At 41.6% G+C, this 25,359-nt stretch overlaps 2 protein-coding genes across 3 annotated transcripts; one reads left to right on the top strand and one right to left on the bottom strand.

Annotated features, from left to right (window-relative positions):
- The first annotated feature begins 3,877 nt into the window (after positions 1-3,877).
- TMEM231 (transmembrane protein 231) lies at positions 3,878-24,528 on the top strand. Of its 2 annotated transcripts, XM_079799608.1 has the most exons (7): positions 3,878-4,104; positions 4,210-4,379; positions 9,961-10,089; positions 10,656-10,799; positions 19,692-19,773; positions 22,173-22,278; positions 22,663-24,528. In XM_079799608.1, the coding sequence occupies exons 1-7, from the start codon at positions 3,966-3,968 to the stop codon at positions 22,841-22,843; spliced, it is 951 nt and encodes a 316-aa protein (XP_079655734.1). In that variant the 5' UTR covers positions 3,878-3,965; the 3' UTR covers positions 22,844-24,528. The 2 variants fall into 2 exon arrangements, with proteins under 2 accessions (XP_079655734.1, XP_079655735.1); XM_079799609.1 differs by lacking the exon at positions 9,961-10,089.
- On the bottom strand, positions 15,867-16,625 carry LOC307092329 (protein phosphatase inhibitor 2-like; the record flags this gene model as incomplete). The annotated part of the gene is made up of 2 exons (XM_079759572.1): positions 15,867-16,129; positions 16,235-16,625. The coding sequence occupies 2 exons, from the start codon at positions 16,623-16,625 to the stop codon at positions 15,909-15,911; spliced, it is 612 nt and encodes a 203-aa protein (XP_079615698.1). The 3' UTR covers positions 15,867-15,908.
- Positions 24,529-25,359: the final 831 nt, after the last annotated feature.

The following is a 25,359-nucleotide window of genomic DNA, read 5'->3' as shown; positions in this document are numbered from 1 at the left end:
TGTCAGGTAATGATGGGTGCTGTTTAGAAAACTAAAACAGGGTTGGTGACAAGAGAGTGATAGAATGCTAATTAGGTAAAGTGGATGGCAAATCTAGAAGCAGGAAGGAAACCCTTGCGGCTGGAGCGGAAGAAACAAGGGGGAGTATGTTAGGAGGTGAGATAAAGGAAGTCTAAACCAAAAGTGTTTGACATTTGAATTTCATGTTAAGCAGAGGTGTGATGTGATACAACTTTCCTTTTTAAGTGATCAGGCTAGCTTCTGTGTAGACAGTAGCCTATAAGGGGTTTAGGATGGAAGCAAGGGGAAGAGTTAAGAGGCTATTGTGATAATCCAGGTGAAAAATGATGGCTTAGACCAAGATGGTGCCTGTGCAGGTGGTGGGAAGCAATTGTACTCTAAATATATTCTGAAAATAGAGCTGACAAAATTTGCTGATAGAATGAATATGATGTATGACAGATAAGTCAAAGTCAAGATTTTTTGGAAGGATAGAATTGCCATTTAGGATGGATTCAGCTTGGGATGGTGAGAATTAAGAGTTTTGTTTAATATATATTAAGTATAAATGTCCAAGAGACACATCCAAATGAAGATGTAGAGTCATTGAGTGGATCTATGAGTCTCAAATTCAGGAGAGAAATACTTAAAGCTATTAAATTACCAAGAGAGTGAGTGAAAAATGTAAATATTTGAAAATAGAATCAAACACTGAGGAATGAAGATGGTTGTTCACCATCTGATAGTGAGTCAGTGGAGGAGTTAGCAATTGGACTGAAACACCTGCTTCACTTTACAGAGCTGGTCATGTGTCCTAGTCCAAGGCATGTACACCTCCTTGCACATGGAAGAGCCTAGTACACTTCTCTGGGGAACAATCCACCACCCACCAATCCATAGGCATGACACCTGAGGATCTTAATGATGTACAGTGTCTTTCTGTTTTCTATATTTACATGCTTTCATGATGTCTCTTTCTAGTTCTAATGAATTTCTCTGATCTGCTTTGATGATAGACATCACCTTCTTTAGCCACTGGGTAGTTATAATTGGCTTATTGGATGTTCTAAGGACACTGGATGTCTTCCTTGAGGGGGTGGTTAGTTGAAGAGGTAAGTTAGGAGGAGAAATAGGGTAATGAATATATACAATTATGCATTAACAGACCTATAAAACAAATTTCAAATGTTGGAGAGGTGTGTGAACATGGATACTGAGGGATGGCTTAGGACAATGGGGCTGATACAAAGCCAAGAGAGGCTTATCAAGAAAGACTTCAGAGAAAATGTGAATCTTATGTTTTGGGAATGTTATATTTTTCCTTAACACATAGAAACAAAAGCTTTAGTTATAAGAAACTGGAAAGCCAAAAGTTCAGTGATATAGGTAAATGCCAAGAAGTGTTGGAAAACCTTGAAGCAAATATTCAAGAGTTCTAAACTGATTCAAAGGCCCTGAATAGGAGCTTCTAGAAAAGAATAGAACATAATTAAAATGTGTATTTTTAAGAGAATGACTCTTTTTGTCCTTTGCCGGGGTTCTTGTTCTGGCATTAAGAAGGGTTCAGCAATCTGGAGAAAGGCTGTGTGTAACTTAAGAGTCCAGAGACGAAAGATAATTTTGAAAGGCATTGGGGGTCAGAGGAGCCTGGCTAAAGAAACCAAGTTCTCCTTGTCTCAGGACCCCTTGCTTTTTATTAACACAAATTATCCTAAGGCCGTGGTCGGCAAACTGCGGCTCTCGAGCCACATGTGGCTCTTTGGCCCCGTGAGTGTGGCTCTTCCACAAAATACTACGGCCTGGGCAAGTCTATTTTGAAGAAGTGGTGTTAGAAGAAGTTTAAGTTTAAAAAATTTGGCTCTCAAAAGAAATTTCAATCGTTGTACTGTTGCTATTTGGCTCTGTTGACTAATGAGTTTGCCGACCACTGTCCTAAGGCAAGGTGGAGATATACACTTCAAAGGGTAGGGTTTAGTCTACAGAGTCCATTGTCAGAATGGGGAATAGCCTACAGCTGTTCAGGTATTTGGCCAGTAGGAGGCAATACCATGTAGATTAAGATTCCCTGAGCTGTCTGGCAGCAAACAATCATCCTTTTCAGGTTTGGGGAAATGCCTTTAGCCATTCCAGCAGTCGATAACATATGTGACTCAGCCCTTGTTGAGTCCCCAAATTCCATCAACCTTTTGATGAAACTCTTGCAATTATGACATGCTGGAATTGGCTTCCTGCAGTCCTTGGAAACTGAAAAGTCAGTTCTTAGTCATGAATGCATGAAATGACACAATATGCACAGATCTTTACCATTAAAAAAAAAATTGAATGTTCTAAAAGAATTGAAATAGAACCACAAAGACGAGCTTCCTCAACTCATGGCATCAAAGAGTAAATATTAGTATCCATTATTGTTAAACTATTCGTGCAAGAGTAGGCCTTCCTTCCCCTGGCTGCCCACACCGGCTTCCCTCTGGCACCTGGGACCGGGGTTTCCCTCCAGCTGCTGGCAGGCACCCAGGACCCGGGCTTCCCTCGAAGCCCCGGCTTCGTCCGGAAGGTTGTCCAGAAGGACATTCAGTCTAATTAGCATATTACATTTTTATTATTATAGTTTTGGAAACTCATGGCATCTCCGGGGAGGCTGAAGCACTTCATACACCTAAATTATTGGCAGTCACCTCCCTGTTTCAGTGACTAAGCTAACACTAGCTACCATGTGTGTGTTTCCTTCTGCTGAAAGAAGGAGCCTTGAAGGCAAACATCTCCTTCCTCAGAGCAGAGCCACCCTCAGAAGATGGCACTAGAACCATCTATTCTAGAATCTTATTTTGATGGTTATTTAATTAAATGAAAGACATCTACTTAAAGCATAGATACAATATAATGTCAGAATCATAACAAGATTGAAGAAATACAATTACTATCTTTAAGAATTGTGTGGCCACCCCAGGAAAGCTTTAAAGCAAGAATGAGTAGTACTGGACCAGAGGTCAAACGCATCTTTTGGTGACGACATTGTCATTTTGGACTGTGGTAAGGGGCAAGTCTTGACCTCTCTCTGTTTTTCTGTTAGGATCTTAGCTGTTCTCTTAATCTAAAAGCCACTTCTAGGTTGCCTTCAAAATAAGGGCCTCAACTACTGGACTCCCCACTGTCTTGGCACTGTAATGTGACCCTTCAAGGCCTTTTGATGAACTTGGATGTGAACCATGGTGTGTGTTTTTTAAAAAGAGAAATAATTTCTGCCATGATTGAAATACTGGCTTACAGCCGGGGATTGGGGCATTCAATTCAGTGATAAGCCAGTGTTATCTTTGGGGAGGATCACAGCTTCCCCTAAAACCGATAGACAAGCTCGTACCCAATCAGGGTAACAGAGTATAACAGAGAGAGCTATGTAGTAATTATTCTTTATCCCACGAAGAACCGGGACATTTGTGTCCTGTTTCCGTACCTATGCTGCTGTATAGTGAAAGCAACAGAAAATTTGGAGACCAAGGGGCCGGAGTTAGGTCTTCGCCCAGGACCAGGTCCGAGACCACGGACGCATTGATGTTCTGTGCTTTGCTTCAATGTAGAGTGTACTGGGACTGGTGGAACTCCAGTATGAATCATTGATTCATATTTAATGAAAGACACACAAATATTTACTTCGAGCCAACTTTTATGAAAATCTTAATTTACATTAACACGACAGCTATGATTTTGGTGCACAGAAACGTTATTTCCACTCCGCCTTTGGGAAACCTCACAGACCGAGTAAAGCGAGGTCAACCGTCCCAGTGGGCACCGCCCCTCGTTAGAACCACGCCCACCGAAGCCCCGCGGCCTTGCTATTGGTTCCCTTCCTTGCGCCGTCCGTTGCCGTGGAGACCAAGGCTATGGCAACCAGGAGAAGCCAAACTTGCTCATCCCTTCCCTACCGCAAAGGGGTCTAGGGGGGTGCGGACTCTCTCCGCGCTGTGCTCATGGCGCTCTACGAGCTCTTCTCTCAGCCGGTCGAGCGCGGCTACCGCGCGGGGCTCTGCTCCAAGGCCGCGCTGTTCCTGCTGCTGGCCACCGCGCTCACGTACATCCCGCCGCTGCTGGTGGCCTTCCGGAGCCACGGTGAGCCTTCCCGGGTGGGTGCGCGCCGCAGCTCCCGGCCCGCTGCATCCGCGCCGGCCTTCCTGACATCCTAATCCCCCGCCTTCCCGCCCTTTTTAACCTCAGGGTTTTGGCTGAAGCGGAGCAGCTACGAGGAGCAGCCGACTGTGCGCTTCCAGCACCAGGTGCTGCTCCTGGCCCTGCTAGGACCGGAGCGCGGCGGGTTCCTCGCCTGGAGCACGTTCCCCGCCTTCAACCGGCTGCAGGGGGATCATCTGCGCGTCCCGCTCGTTTCGGTGCGTGGTTCCTGCCGGGGCCTTAGCTGCCCACTGGGACTGGGGAGAGGTGGGGGCGGGAGCGCGGGTGTGAGAGGGCGAGCGCCCGGCCCCGTGGGAGCCCCAGCTTAGGTCTTCAGGGTCCTCGATCCCACGGTAGGTTGTGCACACAGGCTCAGTGGTTTGAACATGTGCTTAACTTCCTGGGGAGTAAATCTCTTCTTTCACTCGATTTCTCCAAGCTGTCCTTAACCCCAAGAAAGTTAGCAGCCGCTGGCAGCGTGCTGCCTGACACCGAGTCCGGAAGCCTGCGGCCGCCTGTTCCCAGCCCCCGTCATGTCCGTGGGCTGCCTGATAGAAAGGTGGTCGCGAAAGCTCCTTTATGAGTCACGGAGGACCAGCAGTGTTCTTGTTGCCACCCTTAGTGCTGCTGCAGGTGTGCATCCAAGCACTCGGAATGGCCAGAGCCGGCATTTTTATGCAGGCTTGACATTGGGGAAGCCCAGGCCCTGATTGGTTGGTTGGACGACCTCCGACCTCCGGGAATGGCCCTCCCGCCTCCCAGGCTTGTCTTATTAGATGCTGCTGCTCTATCTTGCAGCTGTCCAGAATGAAAAGGAAGCATTTTACTGTCTGTAATTTAGTATTCGGTTCAGGTAAGTGAGTGCTTCCTTTACAAACACTCCCTCTCTGCTCATGTGTTGAAAACATTTTCCTTTAGAAATATAAAAATTCTGGTTTTCCTTCTTCCAAAGTTTAATCTCAGTAAACATCTCTGAGATTATTGGCCTGCAAGCCAAACTTGTGTAGCTGGAAGAAAAAAAAAATTCAGACTTTTTTCCAGCAACTAAATAAAATGGGGGGAAATTAAATCTGATTAGTTATATGAATAAACGACACACAAAATACGATTCAAGTTTTTTTCTGATTCCTTTAAATTTTCTTATATTTTTCTGATTATAAAATTGCATGCTTATTGTAAAATGTTAAAGTTACTGGTATATATAATGACATAAAATTAAGGCTCAGTTTGGGATTTGTATCAATACTTGTTAATCAACCTTAGTCTTTTTAAGATCTACAAGGTATTTCATGATATGGGACAACTGTAATGGATTTGTCCAGTTCCTTGTTAGTGGATATTTTATTTGATTTCACTTTTTCACTATTGGAATGTTGCAATGAAGAAGTTTTTTTAAAAAAATAAATGTTTTTATTGATTTTATTTTTTTTATTTTTTTTGTTTGTTTGTTTTTATTGATTTTAGAGTGAGAGGAAAGGAGAGGGATAGAGAGATAGAAACATTGATTAGCTGCCTCCTTCATGCCCCCCACGGGGGGGGGGGCGGCATGTGCCTTGACCGGGAATCAAACTGGTGACCTCTTGCTCTACCCTGTTTGGCTCAGTGGATAGAGCATTGGTCTTCAGACTGAAGGGTCCTGGGTTTGATTCCGGTCAAGGGCACATGCCCGGGTTGTGGACTCGATCCCCAGTGAGGAGCGTGCAGGAGGCAACCGATCAAGTATTCTCTCTCATCATTGATGTTTCTATCTCTCTCTCCTCCCTTCCTCTCTGAAATCAATAAGAATACTTTTTTTAAAAAAATCTTAAAAAAACACACACAAGAATGGTGACCTCTTGGTTCTTGGGTTGATGCTCAAACATTGAGCCACAGTGGCCCAGGCATGAACTAGATTTTGAATAAACATCATATTGTGAGGAATTTCAATAAAAGCTGATTGTTGAAATTGTATAACTAAATAGAAAACTAAGCAAGCAAATAAAATACTTATTAACTTTAGAGAAATAAAAAATAAGGGAAAAGGGAGAAAGGTCATTAAGCTGTGAATAGGATTTACAGTCAAGAGTTTAACTCTATTGGTGGGATGGGAAGGTTATGTGTGGTAGAGGCTGGTGGGTGGTGCATTTTATAATTGACTAGTAGCCCTGTGCATGAATCCATGTGCCAGTAGGTCGCTGCCGCCTTCCTGTAGCTCTCCGCCTGCTGCCCCGCCCTCTTGTAGCTCCCCCCTCCCCCCCGCCCCCCTCATAGCTTGCTGCCCTGCCCCATCCTGTAGCTCTCCTCTGCCTGCTTGTAGTTCGCTGCCCGACTCTCCTGCAGATCCGTGATCCAGTCGTTATGTGGTCGGTTGTTACACCTCACAGCGTAACGGATAATTAGCATATTCCTCTCTTATTATATAGGATGATATCTTAGACTCACTGAAATACAGGTAGTAAGGATTTGATGAGTCTAGAAGTCCTGAAGTAGTGGTTCCTACTTTGCAGGAGACCCAAAGAGTAATGCCAAAGAGTATTTTCAGCACAAAAAGAAAAAAATGGAACACTCAAATATATGGTAAAATGAACACTGGTATAAACTAGGGAATTAAACTTTAATAAAAAAATATTACTCAACAGAATGAACAGTATAAAAACAAACAGTGAGATACTTGATGGGAAAATATTGCAAGTCAGGGCATTTGGAAACAATTGTACTCCTTAATTTATAGCAACTCTTACAGTCAGATGGTGCATTGTTTTTAGGTCTTGTGTCAGCTCCAAATCCGCCCTCCTATCTCTGCTTTGTGATGCTCACACGGAGATGATGAAAACCACATTCTCTTCTGCCCACTGACTCCCTGTTAGGTTCTGCCAATAGGAGGCATGATGAGCCTTGTTCTGGGAGTAGGAAAAAAACTAGAAACTGCCACCAGTTGCTACTGCCAGTCGAAGAACCAGTGCTGGGCTGATACAAACAGGAAAGAGTAAGTCTTTCCTCCAGCCTTATCCATTCCCCCTCGTGGGTTCCTCCTCCAAAGCTCTGGAGGTACCAGTGTCAGCTGGGCAGCACTTCCTTCTTGAGGTCTGAGTCCCAGCTCCTGGAGGCAATGCCAGCCTCTTCCCTTCCTGCTCCAGCTCCAGGCACGGGAGCTGCTTCCGGCGTTACCCTCTCTGTGTTATCACAGCATTCCCTTTTTGCCTTTTTCATCCCCTAATACCTATGCTACTAATTATCCCCTATACTACATTCCCTCTGTTAAAATAACTGTTTAGTTTCTGTTTTCCTGATTGGTACAAGTAGACTGGCTGATATGCACTGACTGAATCCAACAATGCCTATATTTCTCCGACCTAGTATATTGGTATTGATTTCATATATATCTGGAAAAGATTACCTTTCTTTAACTACCAGAAATCTTTGCAATCGGGGTTCTTGTGGGCTGTTATAGAAGGAGCACTGAATCAGGAATCTGTAAACCTAAATCCTAGCCCCAATTCTGTCATTGGATTACATACCGTCTCTCGGCCTCAGTGTAACTATATGAAGAACACAATAGTACCTACCTCTCTAAGTATTACTGTTATTAATATTCTTTTTTTAAAAATATATTTTATTGATTTTTTACAGAGAGGAAGAGAGAGGGATAGAGAGCCAGAAACATTGATGAGAGAGAAACATCGATCAGCCGCCTCCTGCACACCCCCCACAGGGGATGTGCCCGCAACCAAGGTACATGCCCTTGACCGGAATCGAACCCAGGACCCTTGAATCCGCAGGCTGACACTCTATCCACTGAGCCAAACCAGTTTCGGCGAATGCCTGCCTTTTTTAAAAATATATTTTATTGATTTTTTTACAGAGAGGAAGGGAGAGGGATAGAGAGTTAGAAACATCGATGAGAGAGAAACATCGATCAGCTGCCTCCTGCACACCTCCTACTGGGGATGTGCCCACAACCAAGGTACATGCCCTTGACCGGGATCGAACCTGGGACCCTTCAGTCCGCAGGCTGACAGTCTATCCACTGAGCCAAACCAGTTAGGGCTGAATGCCTGCCTTTATAGCTATTGCACATGTGTTACGGTTGATTTGAAATAAATAGAATTAGATAATTGATTTCATTAGTGGTCCAAGTGATAGCATAGAATGTATGTAGCCCACCTTGCCAGCCTTAGGGGAGTGAGATTCTAACTTGGGGACAGGTTATTGTGGGAGATGCACCTTTTGCATCATCTCTTATCCCCATTACTAGCTGTATCAATAAATCCATTCACCTCCCTGAACCTTGATTTTCTCATCTATACAATGGGGATAATACTTGCTCTGCTTACCTTAGACTTATTTTAAAGATCAAAAGAATTGCTTTTCTCTCCCACTGTATTGGGGTCTGTATTCTGGCAATTCCCTCCTACCCACTATCCTCCCTTGCAAGTTGAGACATTTGATCTTTGTTTTCCTGTTAATCCTAAGGATCCAGAAGGCATAGATCCACCCCAGAGAGTTAACCCGACTTTGTCTCCCCAGTCTTCCCAGATACCAACTAAGGAAGATTCACAGAAAGACAGGGCAGCCTCTTTTCTATCCTAATCATAATTGCTAACACATAATTGCCTCAGTAACTTGATCATCAGCCCGAGTAACAGATATCCCTCCGCTGCACCTGTGAAGTTGATGGAATAGGACAGAGAAAATAGTATCCAACAGAAGACAGAGGGCAGGTTTCTCTATAACAGGGCCTAGGATAAGGACATTATTGTCCAGAAGGAAAGAAGCAATTGAAAGTTTCTGAAAACTGAGATAACTCCATCTTAAAACGACCTTATTAGCCTGAAAAAAGAACAAAGAATCTCTTCCTTGCATAATGGTATTGGTGGAAAGAAAAATGAATCAGTAGATAGAGAATTCAGATGGGGATGTTGACCCACCATAGTAAAATCCTTCTGGGAACCTACACTGGGAAAGGATCAGTTGTAGCAACAAGATCCAGAGTGTGCCCAGGAATGGTATCAGCAGTGATCACATTTCAGTAACCATCCTTTCCTGCTAGTCATATTAGGATCACTATGAGGCAAGATTGTGGATGACAAGATTGGATACCAGTATTTTTTTATGAGCTGTAATTTAACTTTTTCCCTCCTAAGATCTGTTTTCCCTACTTTCATGTACATAATTTATAAAGCATCTGTAGTTTTAATGGCTTACTGATTTTCCAGAGCTTCCTTTTTTGCTTTATTGATTGGTACTAAAAGATGCGCTAGGCTTTAAAGTCCTGACAATGATGAGATGCAGTCCAATACTGAGAATTTGCAGCAAAGACACTTGTGGTTAAAAGATGTACTGTATAAATAGCGCTTGGTGTTTTTCTGCTGAATCTGGAGAATGCATAATGATTAGTATTAGTTTTCTTTTCTAGACAAGTAGAAAATAATTCTGATGTGCTACTTAAACTTTCCATACAAACTCCAGCCCGTTGGTAAAAATGAAAAGAGAAAGATACCAGCAACAAAACAAACAAAAAAAGATCAAATGAGACTGAAAAAGAAAAATACTATCCAATTGTTTGTTGTTATTGCCACTTCAAATTCCTGTTCAGTTTGGCCCTTAAATATTTGAGAAGCAGGAGTATGAAGTTCAGGGGCTATGCGCCTTGTGTCTCTCTCCAATATTGATCCCTTATACCTACTCATTTTTCTTTTGATGAGGGAGCTAATACCTGTGTATCGCAGGACAGTGGTTCATTGTGTATGTACGACAGTAATATGGATTCTTCCCGACTTAATAAGGACCAGGGCCACTGGCCCTCTTTGGGTTTCCTAGACTAGAGAAGAAGACAGGAACCAGGACGGGAAAATGGACATGTTACATTTTAAACTGGAGCTTCCCCTGCAGTCCACGGAGCATGTTCTTGGTGTGCAACTCATCCTGACTTTCTCCTACCAATTGCATGTGAGTCGATTCCTGAGGGAAGCCTGTCCTCTCCCTTTTGTCTTTTTTTTTTTTTTAAATATATATTTTATTGATTTTTTACAGAGAGGAAGGGAGAGTGATAGAGAGCCAGAAACATCGATGAGAGAGAAACATCAGTCAGCTGCCTCCTGCACACCCCCTACTGGGGATGTGCCCGCAACCAAGGTACATGCCCTTGACTGGAATCAAACCTGGGACCTTTGAGTCCGCAGGCCGACGCTCTATCCACTGAGCCAAACCGGTCAGGGCTCCCTTTTGTCTTTTAATAGTACAGATCCCTCTTTCTGATTTCTAGGAAAACCCACACTGTAGAAAAAGGCTCTTTTCTGAGGTGCAGTTTGGGATTTAACTTGGGCAGATCAAATGTTTTTCATTAGGGCCATATTAATTTATACAAGCCATGAACAGCTCCGAGTTCTTCCCGTATGGCTAAGCCAGGTATGTGGGGGACCATTAGGCTTCCACCACAGACAGGTGACGCTTAGAACCCAGAGCCCTTAAGATCTGACTGAAACTCATCTTGTCTCTCCCTCTAATGATTTCAGAGGATGTCAACATTCGTGATGCAGAGCATGGCATTTCTTCAATCCTCCTTTGCTATTCCGGGGTCCCAGTTATATGTGAACGGAGACCTGAGGCTGCAGCAGAAGCAGCCCCTAAGCTACGATGGCCTAGACGTTCGATACAACGTAAGGATGCTTCTCCTTGTCCATCTCCTTTTATTTGTATATGTTAGTGTTTACCAGTTCTTTGAAGAGGGAGAAATGGAAGTTGGAAATAGCATTTCTCTGTAGGGGCACAGAAGAGGATTTCTGAGGAATTCCTGCCATGAATTCTTTCATAATATGGAGACGGATGTGCCTGTATTTATATCTAGAAAGAAAGGAAAAAAAATCTCTGTTTTTAATCTAAGAACCAAATATTTATTGCTTTTGGATGCGCGCGCACACATACACACACACACACACACACACACACACCATATTTTAAGTGACCTTTTTTTAGTTCATGTAAAACATTTCAAAAATAATACTAACAACCGATTATTTGAGCACAGAATCCTGAGTTAAGAGGTTTAAATATATTATCTTGTTTAATCATCACAGCAACCTCAGGAGATGCCTACTCAGCCGTTTCCCAGCTCGCCAGCTGCTTGTCCTATCATTGCCCCCCTTGCTCCGTTGTGCTGTTCTTCACACCCGCAAAGTGGCTCCTGCCTCAGGGCTTTTGCACTGGCCTTTCCCTCTGCCAAGTGTCCACGTAGTTTATTCTGCCACTCCATTCACTTTCTTGTTCAAATGCCTCTGAACACAGTCCTTCCCTGACACTTCTTTCTAAAATAGCATTCCCCTCTCTCTCCGTCATTCCTCACCTAGGTTTACTGTTGTACTTCCACCTGAAATATTAAAGATATGTTATCAGTTTATTTGCTGTTTCCCTCAATAGTAAAAGCGCTGACATCTATACTTTCACCCCAGTGCCTAAAAGAGTGCCGGCACACTATACAGTAAGTACTCAGACAGATTTGTTGAAAGAATGAACTCATTTTACGCTTGAGGAAACTGGGACTTACAGGGATTAATTAATTTTTCCAAAGTCCCACAGCATGAAAGTAACAGAGCCATGAATTGTCTGTCTAAGGCCAGAACTCATTCATTTAAACACGTTTTGCTACTAACCTTTATTATATCCCAGGGAGGGGGGCATATAAGTTGGACTGGGCTACTTTTGAAAAGGAAAGCGGAACTTTATCAGTTATTTCAGGTCTGTTCCAGACAAACTAGGATATATGGTCACCCTAGCTATAATCAAGGTCAGTTTTTTAAAGGAGGACTATAAAGTATAAACTTAATATGGCACTTTTTTTTTTTTTTTTACTTGGAAAAGATCTTTGCTTTTTTGTGTGTTTTTTTTCCAGCTTTATTGAGGTATAATTGACAAAATTGTAAACTATTTAAAGTATACATCATAATGATTTGATAGATGAATACATTGTGAAAGGATTCCTTTCAATTAGTTAACACATCCATCACCACACATTTAACTTTTTTGTATATGTATGAGAACATTTAAGTTCTACTCTCTTAGCAAATTTCAATTACATAGTACAGTATTATTAATTGTAGTCATCACGTTATACATTAGATCAGTGGTTCTCAACCTTTCTAATGCCGCGACCCTTTAATACAGTTCCTCATGTTGTGGTGACCCCCAACCATAAAATTATTTTCGTTGCTACTTCATAACTGTAATTTTGCTACTGTTAATGAATCATAATGTAAATATCTGTGTTTTCCGATGGTCTTAGGCTCTACGGCAGCGGCTCTCAACCTATGGGTTGCGACATTAGAAAGGTTGAGAACCACTGATCTAATGTATAAATTAGAACCAATGATCTAGTAGCAAAATTACAGTTATGAAGTAGCAATGAAAATAATTTTATGGTTGGGGGTCATCACAACATGAGAAACTGTATTAAAGGGTCGCAGCATTAGAAAGGTTGAGAACCACTGCATTAGATCCTCTGACTATTCATCTTATAGCTGAAACTTTGTACTTTAACCCTTTCCCTATTGCCCCCGGCTCCCAGCTCCTGGCAACCAATTTTCTACTCTGTTTCTATGAGTTTGATTTTTTACTTAGATTCCACATATAAGTGAATACCATGCAGTATTTATCTTTCTCTGTCTGGTTTATTTCATTTAGCATAATGCCTTCAAGGTCCATCCATGTTGTTGCAAATGGCAGGAGTTCCTTCTTTTTTCATGTTTGAATATCTTCTTTAATCACATCTTCTTTATCCATTCATCCATTGACAGACACTTAGGTTGTTTCCATATCTTGACCATTGTAAATGATGCTGCAGTGAACACGGGAGTACAGATATCTCTTTAATATTCTGTTTTCCTTTCCTTTGGATATATACTCAGAAGTGGAATCTCAGGATCATGTGGTAGTTATATTTTTAATTTTTTTTAAAATATATTTTATTGATTTTTTTACAGAGAGGAAAGGAGAGAGATAGAGAGTTAGAAACATCGATGAGAGAGAAACATCGATCAGCTGCCTCCTGCACACTCCCTACTGGGGATGTGCTCGCAACCAAGGTACATGCCCCCGAGCGGAATCGAACCTGGGACCTCTCAGTCCGCAGGCTGACGCTCTATCCACTGAGCCAAACCGGTTTTTGGCTATATTTTAATTTTTTGAGCTACCTCCATACTGTTTTCTATAGTGCCTGCACCAAGTTACAGTCCTACCAACAGTACACAAGGGAACCCTTTTCCTCATATCCTTGCCAACACTTATCTTGTCTTTTTGGTAACAGGCTTTAAGTAATACCTCATTGTGGTTTTGATTTGCATGTCCTTGATGATTAGTGATGTTAAGCACCTTTTCATGTGCTTGTTGGCCATCTATATGTCTTCTTTAGAAAAATGCCTATTTGGTTCCTCTGCTCGTTTTTAAATATATACATTTTTTTTTTTATTTCAGAGAGGAAGGAAGAGGGAGAGAAAGATAGAAATATCAATGAGGAGAGAGAATCGTTAATTGGCTGCCTCCTGCACACCCCCTACAGGGGATCAAGCCCACAACCCAGGCATGTGCCCTAACTGGGAATCTAACTGTGACCTCCTGGTTCATAGGTTGACGCTCAACCACTAAGTCACACAAGCTGGGCTCTCTGCCCATTTTTTAAAGCAGATTGTTTTACTATTGTGTTATGTGAGTTCTTTATGTATTTTGGATATTAACCCCTTATCAGGTATATTATTTGCTAATATTTTCTCCCATTCTATAAGTTGCCTTTTTATTTTGTTGTGCTTTGCTGTGCTATTAACTTGACATAATCTCACTTATTATTTTTGCTTTTGTTGCTTGTACTTTTGGTATCAAATACAAAAAAATCATTGCCAAGACTGATGTCAAGGAGCATACCCCCTATGTTTTCTTCTAGTTTTACAACTTCAGGTTTTAAATTAAGTTTAATCCATTTTTAATTTATTTGTATATATGATGTAAGGTAGGAGTCTAGTTTCATTCTTTTTCATGTGGCTGTCCAGTGTTCCTAACACCATTTATTGAAGCGACTGTACTTTCCCCACTGAATGTTTGGCTCTTTTGTCATAAATTAACTGACCATATATTGGTGGGTTTATTTCTAGATTCTCTATTCTCTATTTTGTTCCATTGATATGTGTCTGTTTTTATGCCAATACCATACTGTTTCAGTTACTATAGTTTTGTAATATAATTTTATTTTTTCTCCCACTTTTTATTTATTTTGACATATTTTGATATGTCCATAAACTTGTAAGTGCAATTATCACTAAACCAAGATATACAGGAATTGCACTTCATTCCGGGGGTGAGGGAGGGGTTTCAATCTTACAGTGTTAGAAGAATAAAATACATTTGTTATAGTATACATTATCATATTCCCTTAAAGCAGGGATTAAGGTTTTTAAATTAAAATACTTTAGGGATTACTTCTGTCTGTACATTCAGGAACTATCAATATTTCACTGGTTACATACAATTATCCCATCATACAAAAAAAATCTTAGTTGTATCCTAAGGTCTCTTTAAGTCAGATAGTAAAATAGAAATAGCAATTTAATTAGCAAGCTATAAATCAGAACAGTGTAGAAATTCTGCAGTTGAATTGTATTTCCTGTCTGTAGTATTGCTGCTATTAAATCTATTTTCTCCATGTATTAGAAGAAAAAAAATAAGCATTGATAGTCAAAATAAGATTTTCAATGTTGCAGTACATGATAGAATATATGAGAGAAGGAAGAGTTTCTAATGCCATGACAATCTTTATGAACCTTTACTAGTGTAAAGGTTAAGGATTATTGTGTGTATATATTTGGAAAGGAATAAAAAACAAAGGCAGGTGGTTAGGACAGGCATATAAAGGGAATGCTGAGACTATATTATAATTATATTTATTTTAAAAAAAACTGATCTGAAGCCAGCTGTTAGTGTAAATTCAACCTGGTAATTTATTTGTGAATAAAGCTAGTTTTGTGTTTTTTTTTAATCCTCACCTGAGGATGTGTTTATTGATTTTAGAGAGAGAGGAAAGGAGAGAGAGAAACATTGATCAGCTGCTTCCCATATGTACCCTGACCAGAAATCGAACCTGCAACCTTTTTGGTGTATGGGACAATGATCCAACCAACTGAGTTACAGGCAAGGGCAATAAAGCTAGGTTGGTGGGAAACAGTTTAATTCTTTCCTTAAAGAAACTCAAAAGAAATTTTAAAGGTAGTAGGCCAGAAAATGCAACAGTAACTCCTATAATAATCCTTTTCAATTAAACAGATAAATCAAGTTGAGACATGTGTTAAAATACTTTTCAGACTGAGTATTTATTAGCCTATATAATCCAATTGGATTTTGATATTTTTAAAAAAGCCATTTTATAAAAGCTATTACATCTAGAAGTGAAGAAAATAAATTAGATGCCCTCCCCCTCCCCAAGATATTGTTTAACCTGTAAAGCATCAAAAGCTATATAATATCTTATGCAAATTAACGAGTGTTCTTACAGAAGTAGTACAGTTTTGGACTGATATTATGCTGTATTTGTGGTGAGTACTAGGCACAAGAATATGTGTATCAATTAGGCATTTTCAGTCTAATTAGTCTCTAAAGTCATTTAATTGTTGGCATTATATAATAATTGGTGTGCATTTTGATACTTAAGTCATGAATTGTAGAGAACAGGAAGCAGTATGATATAGTAATAGGGTTTGTATCAGACGATCACAGTGTTGAACAAATCTCTTCTATGAACTCTGTGATTTGTTTTGCAGTTGGTCACTTTTAGTAGATCCTTGATTTGATTCTTCCATCTTCATATTTTCTCCAGCTGCAGGCGTTGATATTTCTTCATCTTCCTCATCCTCAATTAGTTCTTTTGAAATTAATTGCCTCGCTAATTTAAGATTAAGTCCTTCATTGTCATGAAGCTTCCTTTTCATTTCAAACTCGAGCTGTTTTTCACTAGCTGGTCTGGGAATTCTCTGAAGCTGGGTCTTTTCTCCCCCCTGCTCATTTCCTACAGAGCACTTGAAAAAGAATAAACAGCAGGTAGTCAATAAAGACTTTTTACCTTCAGATGAGAGGTCATTGTCTTCGTCTCCACTGCTTTCTTGTTCATGAATCAGATACTTTGGCTTTGAGCCTTTAGCAGCAGCTAATTTCTTAGCTAACATGTCTGGGTTCAGGGCTTCAATGGTTTCTGAATCACCCAACACATCTTCATCATCACTTTCTATGCTATTGTCTGGAGTGCTTGGTTCGTCTACTTTAATTATATCTTCGTCTTCTATATAATATGTCGCCAGGATGTTCATTTCATCCCACTTCTGGGATTTTTTACTCAGTACGTCGGAACTCTTGTGCCGCTGCTGTACACTCGAGGGCACCAGAGAGCAAGCCATAGAACTCTTGTTCTTCAGAATCCCCTTCATGGGCAGTTGCGAAGAAGCCGAGGCGGTCATTGCCTGCTGCGAGGCTGCCATTGCCCGCTGCGATGGTGGTGTGACGGTGGGCGAAAGGGTCGCTGGTTGGCGCTGGGTCCAGGAAGGAAAGGGCCAGGGGCAAACGGGGACTGGCCAGGCAGCCGCCGAGCCCACCAGGGGCTAAAGCGCTGCACCTGCTGTCACGGAGACAGCTACTGGCGTCGTTTTCACGACACAAGGATCCCGACCCCGACGCGTTGGCGCCTACTACCCACGCGGGCGCTGGCGGCTGGCGGCTGTGTGCGCCCTTGGCCAGCCAACGCACTTGATCCGTGGCAGGCAGAGGAGCCCAACAGCCTGTAACATAGTTTAAATCAGGAAGTTTGATGCCTTCGCTTTGCTCTTTCTCAAGATTGCTTTGGTTATTTGGGGTCTTTTGTGATTCCATACATTTTTTAGGATTTTTTTTTTTTTTTTTTTTTTTACATCTGTGAAAAATAACACTGGGATTTCTATAGGGATTCCACTGATTCTGTAGATAGCTTTGGGTGGTATGGACATTTTAACAGCATTAATTATTTTAACACATGAACACAGAGTAACTATTAATTTGTGCCTTCTTCGGATTCTTTTATCAATGTTTTATAGTTTTCAGTGTACAGATATTTCACCTCCTTGGTTAAATTTATTTCTGTGTATTTTTTTGATGCAATGTAATGGGATTTTTTTGGGGGGGGGGTAATTTCTCTTTCTAATACTTCATTGTTAGTGCTTTTGTATATCGATTATGTATCCTGCAACTTTACTAATTCATTTATAAGTTCTAACAGTTTCTTTGGTAGAGTCGTTAGGGTGTTCTATTATGTAATATTGTGTCATAGGCCAATAGTGACAATTTTACTTCTTCCTTTCCAATTTGGATGACTTTTATTTCTTTTTCTTGCCTAATTGCTCTGGCTGGGACTTCCTCTACTCTGTTGAATAAAAGTTGTGAGAGTGGGCATCCTTGTCTTCTTCCTGATCTTGGAGGAAAATTTTTCAGCTTTTCACCATTGAGGATGATATTAGCTGTGGGCTTGTCAGTTATGTCCTTTATTATATTAAGGTATGTTCCCTCTGTACCACTTTGTTGAGAGTTTTCTTTTTCATAAATCGATGTTTAATTTTGTCAAATGCTTTTTCTGCATCTATTAAAATGGTTTTCTAGCCAAAACCAGTTTGGCTCAGTGGATAGAGCATCAGCCTGCGGACTGAAAGGTCCCAGGTTCGATTCCAGTCAAGGGCATGTACCTTGGTTGTGGGCACATCCTCAGTAGGGGGTGTGCAGGAGGCAGCTGATCGATGTTTCTAACTCTCTATCTCTCTCCCTTCCTCTCTGTAAAAAATCAATAAAATATTTTAAAATGGTTTTCTAAAAAATATATTTTTATTGATTTCAGAGAGGAAGGGAGAGGGAGAGATAGAAACATCAATGATTCAAAAGAATCCTGCACACACACACACACACACACACACACAAACACAACACTGCAACTGGGCACGTGTCCTGACCAGGAATCAAACTGTGAACTCCTGTTTCATAGGTTGAGACTCAATCACTGAGCTACACCAGCCGGGCAAGATATCCTTCATTTTATTAATGTGGTGTATCACATCTATTAATTTGTGGATGTTGAGCCATCATTGCATCCTTGGAACAAATCCCACTTGATCATGGTGTCTGATCCATTTAATGTACTGTTGAATTTGGTTTGCTAATGTTTTGTTGAGGATTTTGCATTTATGTTCATCAGGAATATTATATTATAATATTATATTATATTACATTTTTTATACCTTTTTTACGTTGTTCATGCATTATTCTCCTGACCTCAGTGAGCATCTTTGTGACGTATATTAAATTCTTTTTTCAGATAAGTCACTTATCTCCATTTTATTAAGGTCTATCTCTGGAGTTTTATCGTATTCTTTTGTGTGGAACATATTCCTCTATTTCTTTATTTTCCTTGCCTCGCTGTTGGTTTCTGTGCATTAGATAAAACATCCCTCTCTCCCAGTCTTGACAGAGTGGACTCATGTAGGAAATTAATCTTACCAGCCAGCTCAGCCAGAGTTCTTTGTTGCTGTCAAGCCTTTGTCATTTTCCAAGCTGCCTTCTGTGTTCTTGTGGCTCCTAGTAGTTGAGGGTTTGCTAAGATCATTTCAGTGTGGGTGATGTGGATATTTTCTCATTTGCCCAATGTATAGGAGCCATTCAACTAGTTTCTGAATTTTTTTTCAGAGGGAATTGCTCCATGTGTAGTTGTAGATTTAGTTCATCAGTGAGAGGAGGTCAGTTCAGGAAGTTCCTTTGTTGCTATCTTGGAATGGAACCCTTTTTTTTATTTCACTTTTTCGTTGTTGTTTTTAAATGATTTCAGCGAAAGGAAGGGAGAGAGAGAAAGAGATAGAAACCTCAATGATGAGAGAGAATCATTGATTGGCTGCCTCCTGCACGCTCCCCACTGGGGACCAAGCTCAAAATCTGGGCATGTACCCTGACTAGGAATCCAACTGTGACCTCTTGGTTCATGGGTCCATGCTCAACCACTGAGCAAAACCAGCCAGGCTATTTTACATTTTTTAATATCTTCCTTAAGTCTTCAGCATTTGAATCCTGCCTTCACCTAGAAACCCATAGCACTTTTTATTCCCATATCAATGGAAATATGATACTAGGACAGGAAGTCATTTCCTTCTCAAAGGATTACATGCTTACTATTTGCACTTTATCCTTTTTCCAAATCTACATTTGAAAGATCATCTAGAGAAGAGCAAGGACAAGACAAAGGAGTTGAAAATATGGTCTATTTTTAAAAATTAAAGGATTTATTTCTCCCATTGGAATAGAAAGAGGTATTTTATAAATAGCTCTAAAACCTATGAAAAGTAGATAATGACCCCTTGTTTCCATCCCACAAGGGGAAAGATTGAGAGTAAATAAATTATTGTAAGACTGGAATAGGTCACCAAGAACAAGAATGTGGTCCTGGGTGGGCAGGAGGGTAGAAAGACCAGAGAAGAAGCTGTTCGGTGCTTATACCAGGTCCTCCTGCTATATTCCAGGTGTCTGTCATCAACGGAACCAGTCCTTTTGCCTATGACTATGACCTCACGCATATTGTTGCTGCCTATCAAGAAAGGAACAGTGAGTAAATTTCATTCAGGTGCTTCACAAAGACTTTCCAGGTTAGTGGGGTCTTTGGAGAGAAACAGAATTGGAATCCTTATCATGATGAAAATGTCAAAACCAATGAATGCTCAGTGATGTGAGGCAAACAGGCAACCCAGGACTTGTCCTTTCTCCTCCTGATCTAAAGACCCACAATCTACGCAACCCCCACTTCTATGATCCATCAGGTTAGTGCCAATTAATTGCCATATGTATTCCACCACTGGTTTGATGGATTTTCTTTCTTTTAAATAAGCTTAATTGAGGCGCTCCATTTACCATACTTGTAAAAGAAGCCAAAGACAAATTACTGTTTCTAGTTTTCACATGGAAATAGGGAATGTGAGTGACTACCCCATACCAGCAATTGAATAAGGAGATAGATGTGATGCACCCAAGGTTCTGGCTATAAGGCAGTGTGTGTCTGTCCCTTACAGAGGTGAGGCTCTTAGGCCATCCCATGCACTTGACTTGGCCTGCTTGGCTGGTTGGTGGTCTGAGTTTTTCTCTAAAGGCATGTTAAGCCGAAACCGGTTTGGCTCAGTGGATAGAGCATCGGCCTGTGGACTGAAGGGTCCCGGGTTCGATTCTGGTCAAGGGCATGTGCATCGGTTGCGGGCACATCCCCGGTGGGGGGTGTGCAGGAGGCGGCTGGTCAATGTTTCTCTATCATCGATGTTTCTAGCTCTCTATCCCTCTCCCTTCCTCTCTGTAAAAAATCAATAAAATATATTTAAAAAAAATAAAATAAAGGCATGTTAAGTTGCTTGGCAACCAGACATCATGGATATTACGCACAGACACTTAACAAGTGGGAGGACTGCAATTCCAGTATTTCTTTCTGATTTTATGTAATACATGAACAACATTATTCTAAAAATAAAATTTAAAACTAAAAAAACATTGAAACTAAACTAAAACACTATAAATCAAGTTTTTAAAATTTTTTCTTCTAGTCTTTGTCTATATGCCAATCTTTTTTTTTTTTTTTTTTTTTTCAGTTGATTTCAGAGAGGAAGGGAGAGGGAGAGAGATAGAAACACCAATGGTAAGAGAGAATCATTGATTGGCTGCCTCCTGCACACTTCACACTGGGGATCGAGCCCACAACCCGGGCATGTGCCCTTGACCGGAATCAAACCCAGGACCCTTCAGTCTGCAGGCTGATGCTCTATCCACTGAGCCAAAGTTGCCAGGGCTATATGCAAATCTTTTTATATAGCTACTATCATAATTTAGAGACACTTTTGGATCCAGTTTGTTTATTTTTGTTGTTGTTAATCCTCACCTGAGGATTTTTTTCCATTGGTTTTTAGAGAGAGTAAAAGGGAGGGAGGGGGGGAAGGGGGGAGAGAGAGAGAGAGAGAGAGAGAGAGAGAGAGAGAGAGATATCCTTGTGAGAGAGACATATTGATTGGTTGCTCCCATACATGCCCCAACCGGGGGCTGGGGATCAAACCTGCCACCCTTTGGTCTGTGGTTGACGCTCTAACCACTGAGGAAAACCAGCCAGGGCCAAGTTATTTCTATTTACTTTGTAATATAAATATTTTTCTCATGCTGCTACAGTTTTAATTGGTGTTATTTTAAATATATATATATATATATATATATATATATATATATATATATATTATTGATTTTTTACAGAGAGGAAGGGAGAGAGATAGAGAGCTAGAAACATACATCGATCAGCTGCCTCCTGCACGCCCCCTACTGGGGATGTGCCCGCAACCAAGGTACGTGCCCTTGACTGGAATCGAACCTGGGACCTTTGAGTCCGCAGGCTGACGCTCGGTCCACTGAGCCAAACCAGTTTGGCTAATTGGTGTTATTTTTAGTGGTAGCATAGTATTCCTTTGCTTAGCCACTCAACAACTACAGAACCCATAGACTGTTTCTACATTTTTTTAACATAAGTGTTTTGACAAGTATTTTAACGAAGTGTAAGCAACTTTGCACATTCAATTTCACTTTTTTCCTTTTAAATCATTTCTTAGAGATGAGTTTTGAAGTACAGAATTTGCCTGAGAGGTCAAAAGAGTATTTTCATAGCCCTCAATTTTTTTTAAAGTTTATATGTATTTTTTTAATTAAAAAAATTTAAATATGCTATTATTGATTCTAGAGAGAGGAAGGGAAAAGGAGAGAGAGATAGAAAGATGATGAGAGAGAATCATTGACCAGCTGCCTCCTGCACACCCCTAGTGCGGATCGAGCTGGCAACCTGGGCATGTGCCCTGACCAAGAAGCAAACCGTGGCATTCTGGTTAATGGGTTGATGCTCAACCACTGGGCCACACCAGCTGGGCATAGCCCTCGATATTTTATTGCCAAAGAGAGCATTTGTGGATTAATTCCTGATTGTATTGCAGTAACCACCATCCTGACTGACCCCAACCCCATCTGGCTGGTGGGGAGGGCTGCCGAAGCTCCATTTGTGATTAATGCTGTCATCCGATACCCTGTGGAAGTCATTTCATATCCTTTCTGTTAAGAAGCCAACAGTAGCTCAGTTTCAAAAAAGGAAAAAGGATTCCTCACTTGTCCCAAGAAGAAACAGATGTGGGAAGCCTTCAGTTGAAATTGCTACAGCATTGCAGCCCCACACAAACCACTCTGTCTGCACTCTTGTCTGCTAGTCATACAGGGGTGGGGGCTGGGGAATTCGTTTCCTGTTCCTATTTCTTTATGAGCAATTCTTCTAGGTCAGAATCCAGAATCATCCATATTTATGTCCTAATAATCTTTTAGTATCCCTTTTATCTTAAAGGTATTTGAAACATTTTTGCCATATCCTGTCTAAACTTACCCGCTTAACATTTACTTAGAAAATGTCATCTGAGATTCCTTAACTGTGTATACTTATCTACCAGGATTCTGGGAAATTATAAAGTTTGCCTGGATCCAGTATGTCAGTATCCTACTTATCTTCCTCTGGGTGTTTGAAAGAATAAAAAGATTTGTGTTTCAAAATCAAGTGGTCACCACAATCCCTGTGACAGCCATGCCCCAGGGAGAACTCTATAAGCAGCACTTATCGTAAGAAGACCATGACTGGAAACTAAGCAGGACCTGGCTACCTCATATTGTCTTCTGAGAACTGCCACCTTAGGACACTTCTGAAAAGGGCCCATGGACACGTGCCAGCATGTGTGTTTTCCCTACCAGCGACAAAGAAGAGATCTAATTTTTCTCTACACAAATTCCGTATCCTCTAAGTGCCTACCAAAAGCATCAGAGACTAGTTTGTGGAAAGGTCTGAAAACGCTATAATTTGCTCTCCCGCCCCCCTTTTTTTTGCCCTAGACTTGAATTTCAAGAGAAAACTACAATCAACTTAGACATGTTGGAAAGAGTATCACTTCTAGTCAAGCAGACTTTTGCTTCCTTGAACTGAGAAACATGCTATGCATTTCTTCCCCCTATTGTAAAGCACTGTTGACTCTTTTCAGGGCTCTCCGGACAGATATGCAAATCATTAGCATTTCCCACTCTCAGGCACCTAAATTTCCCGTTCAGAACTTTGATTTCCAGAACTGAGAGGCCTTTAACTGGAGAATTGGAGAGAGAGGGAGTGCTCAAGAACATGTGTGTGCACCCCCGTGAGGGTGGGCAACTTGAGGACACTAGGACCATCCACCTGCCCTCCGTCTAACAGACATCTTCTGTCATCAGCTCAGCTGAAAAGCCCTTTATCCTGCCCTTATGTGGCTGGCTCTTTGCCCTGCCTTTTGCTCTCTGTCTGTGCCCCTGGAGTAGCAGGCTGAAGTCAGAAGTGCTGTTTCATTCACACTCCTCTGGGCAACAGTCAGGGGAATAAGGATTGTAGCAGGTTTTTTTTTTTCTCTCTGACCCTCACCCAACAGCCTGGACACTTGCCACTCCTCCTTCTCGACAGCCTCTCCCCCTTCCTGAAAAGGACCTGGGTGACAGAGGCCCTGTTGTTGGTATTGGCTCCCTGCCCAACAACACAGAGTTTATTTGGAGGGCTAGCGGGAAGCCCGGCTCCTTGTATTTCCCTTGACTAAGGAACAGGGTGCCCATCAGAGCAGGCACCTTTGGGAGGGACACAAGGAGCAGTGCGGGGAGGAGGAGGATGCTAGCCGCCGCAGCGCCGCAGCTCAGTCCAGCCTGGCCCATAGCAGAATGGCAAGCAGTCCAGTCAGATGACCCTCGTGACTAAGCGAGAGTCTGCAGGAGAAGAGTGCTGGGAGAGGTCTTTGTTACACACAGGAGACTGATTCTTCTCCTCCTAAGAACACATGCAGTTTCCTCAAAGGATAGATGGATCTGCTTTATGATCCTGCGATGTCATTGGTACTAAAAGGACACGCCCACAGAGACCTGTGCTTCATGCCCATTCATAAACACACTCTTCAGTGTGTGCCTCAGTTTACCTTGGTGATTCGGTTTTTATTTCCAAACCACCTTTTCTTTCAGGGTGACCAAAATAAGTGTTTGGAAACAAAGCTATTTGGAAGTATTCAAGCACACAAAATCCTAACAGTGGCCCCTCTGTTTTTTCTTTTAAACTTTAGGACTGCTTATTTACATACCTAAAATCTTTTTGAGATTTCAATCAATGAAAATTGGTTGCTGAATTTTGTGAATTACAAAAAGATAAGGAGATATGGAAAGACAGCTAAAGATGTATAGACATTGCTTTGCATTTTATTAAATTGTTTTATTGCAAAATTTGTATAACGAACCATGATGTTTCATAGCTTTCTAATTAAAATGTTCAAAATGGAGGCTGCATGTGGCTTTTTAGAGGGGAAGGTTTGGAAAGGGGAAGAGTGGGGAGGGCAGAGGTAGCACACATTTCTCCAAGTTACTCACCAGCAGCCTTGCTTCGCCAGGGTTCCGCTAAAGACCTTGGAGCTTTTGTTAGCTCTTTGGCAAAAGTCCCCTGGTCCAGCCCCAAGTAAATGTGAGTTTTTGGTGGAATCCACATGGCATGTGGAAACCACAGGCTGGAAAATTACAAGTGTGTCTGATGAATGTCATATTTACAGATCAGATATTCGTAGCTTCTGAACCTGAATCACACAGTGTAGTTGCAAGAGAAAACGTGAGAAATATACAGGATTTTATCCACTGAGCTGTAACCAATAGCTAAGTCAGGGTTTGAGACACTTACTCAATATTTGGAGGGGGCGATTCCTAATTTTTTGAAATGATTATCCAATTTCTGTTTGAATCAGGTGAGGCCCCACTTGGGTCACATCATTAAGATTAACAAAGCAATTCTATATCTTCCCCTTTCTTTCATGTTCATGCTTTTATTTTATTTACTAGAGGCCGGGTGCATGAAAATCGTGCACAGGGGGGGGAAGGGGGTCAGGGAGGGGTTTGTCCCACAGCCCAGCCTGTGGCCTGGTCGCCCCCAACTGCCCTTCCCTGCAGGTTCGGTCCCCCCCAGTTGCCCTCCTCTGCAGGCCCAGTTGCCCCCAACTGCCCTCCCCTGTCGGCCATCTTGTGGTGGCTATCTTGTGACCATATGTGGGTGGCCATCTTGTGCAAAGGAGCGATGGTCAATTTGCATATTACCTCTTTATT

The sequence above is a fragment of the Cnephaeus nilssonii genome (genome assembly GCF_951640355.1).
Source record: "Cnephaeus nilssonii genome assembly, chromosome: 20".
NCBI lineage: Eukaryota > Metazoa > Chordata > Mammalia > Chiroptera > Vespertilionidae > Cnephaeus > Cnephaeus nilssonii.
This window is presented reverse-complemented; position numbering and strand designations above follow the sequence as displayed.

Coding starts and splice junctions, on each gene's coding strand:
- TMEM231 (XM_079799608.1), top strand. CDS start 3,966: ATGGCGCTCTACGAGCTCTTCTCTCAGCCGGTCGAGCGCGGCTACCGC. Junction 19,774..22,172: donor TGCCTATCAAGAAAGGAACA/GTGAGTAAATTT, acceptor ATTGTATTGCAG/TAACCACCATCCTGACTGAC. Junction 22,279..22,662: donor TACCCTGTGGAAGTCATTTC/ATATCCTTTCTG, acceptor AACTGTGTATAC/TTATCTACCAGGATTCTGGG.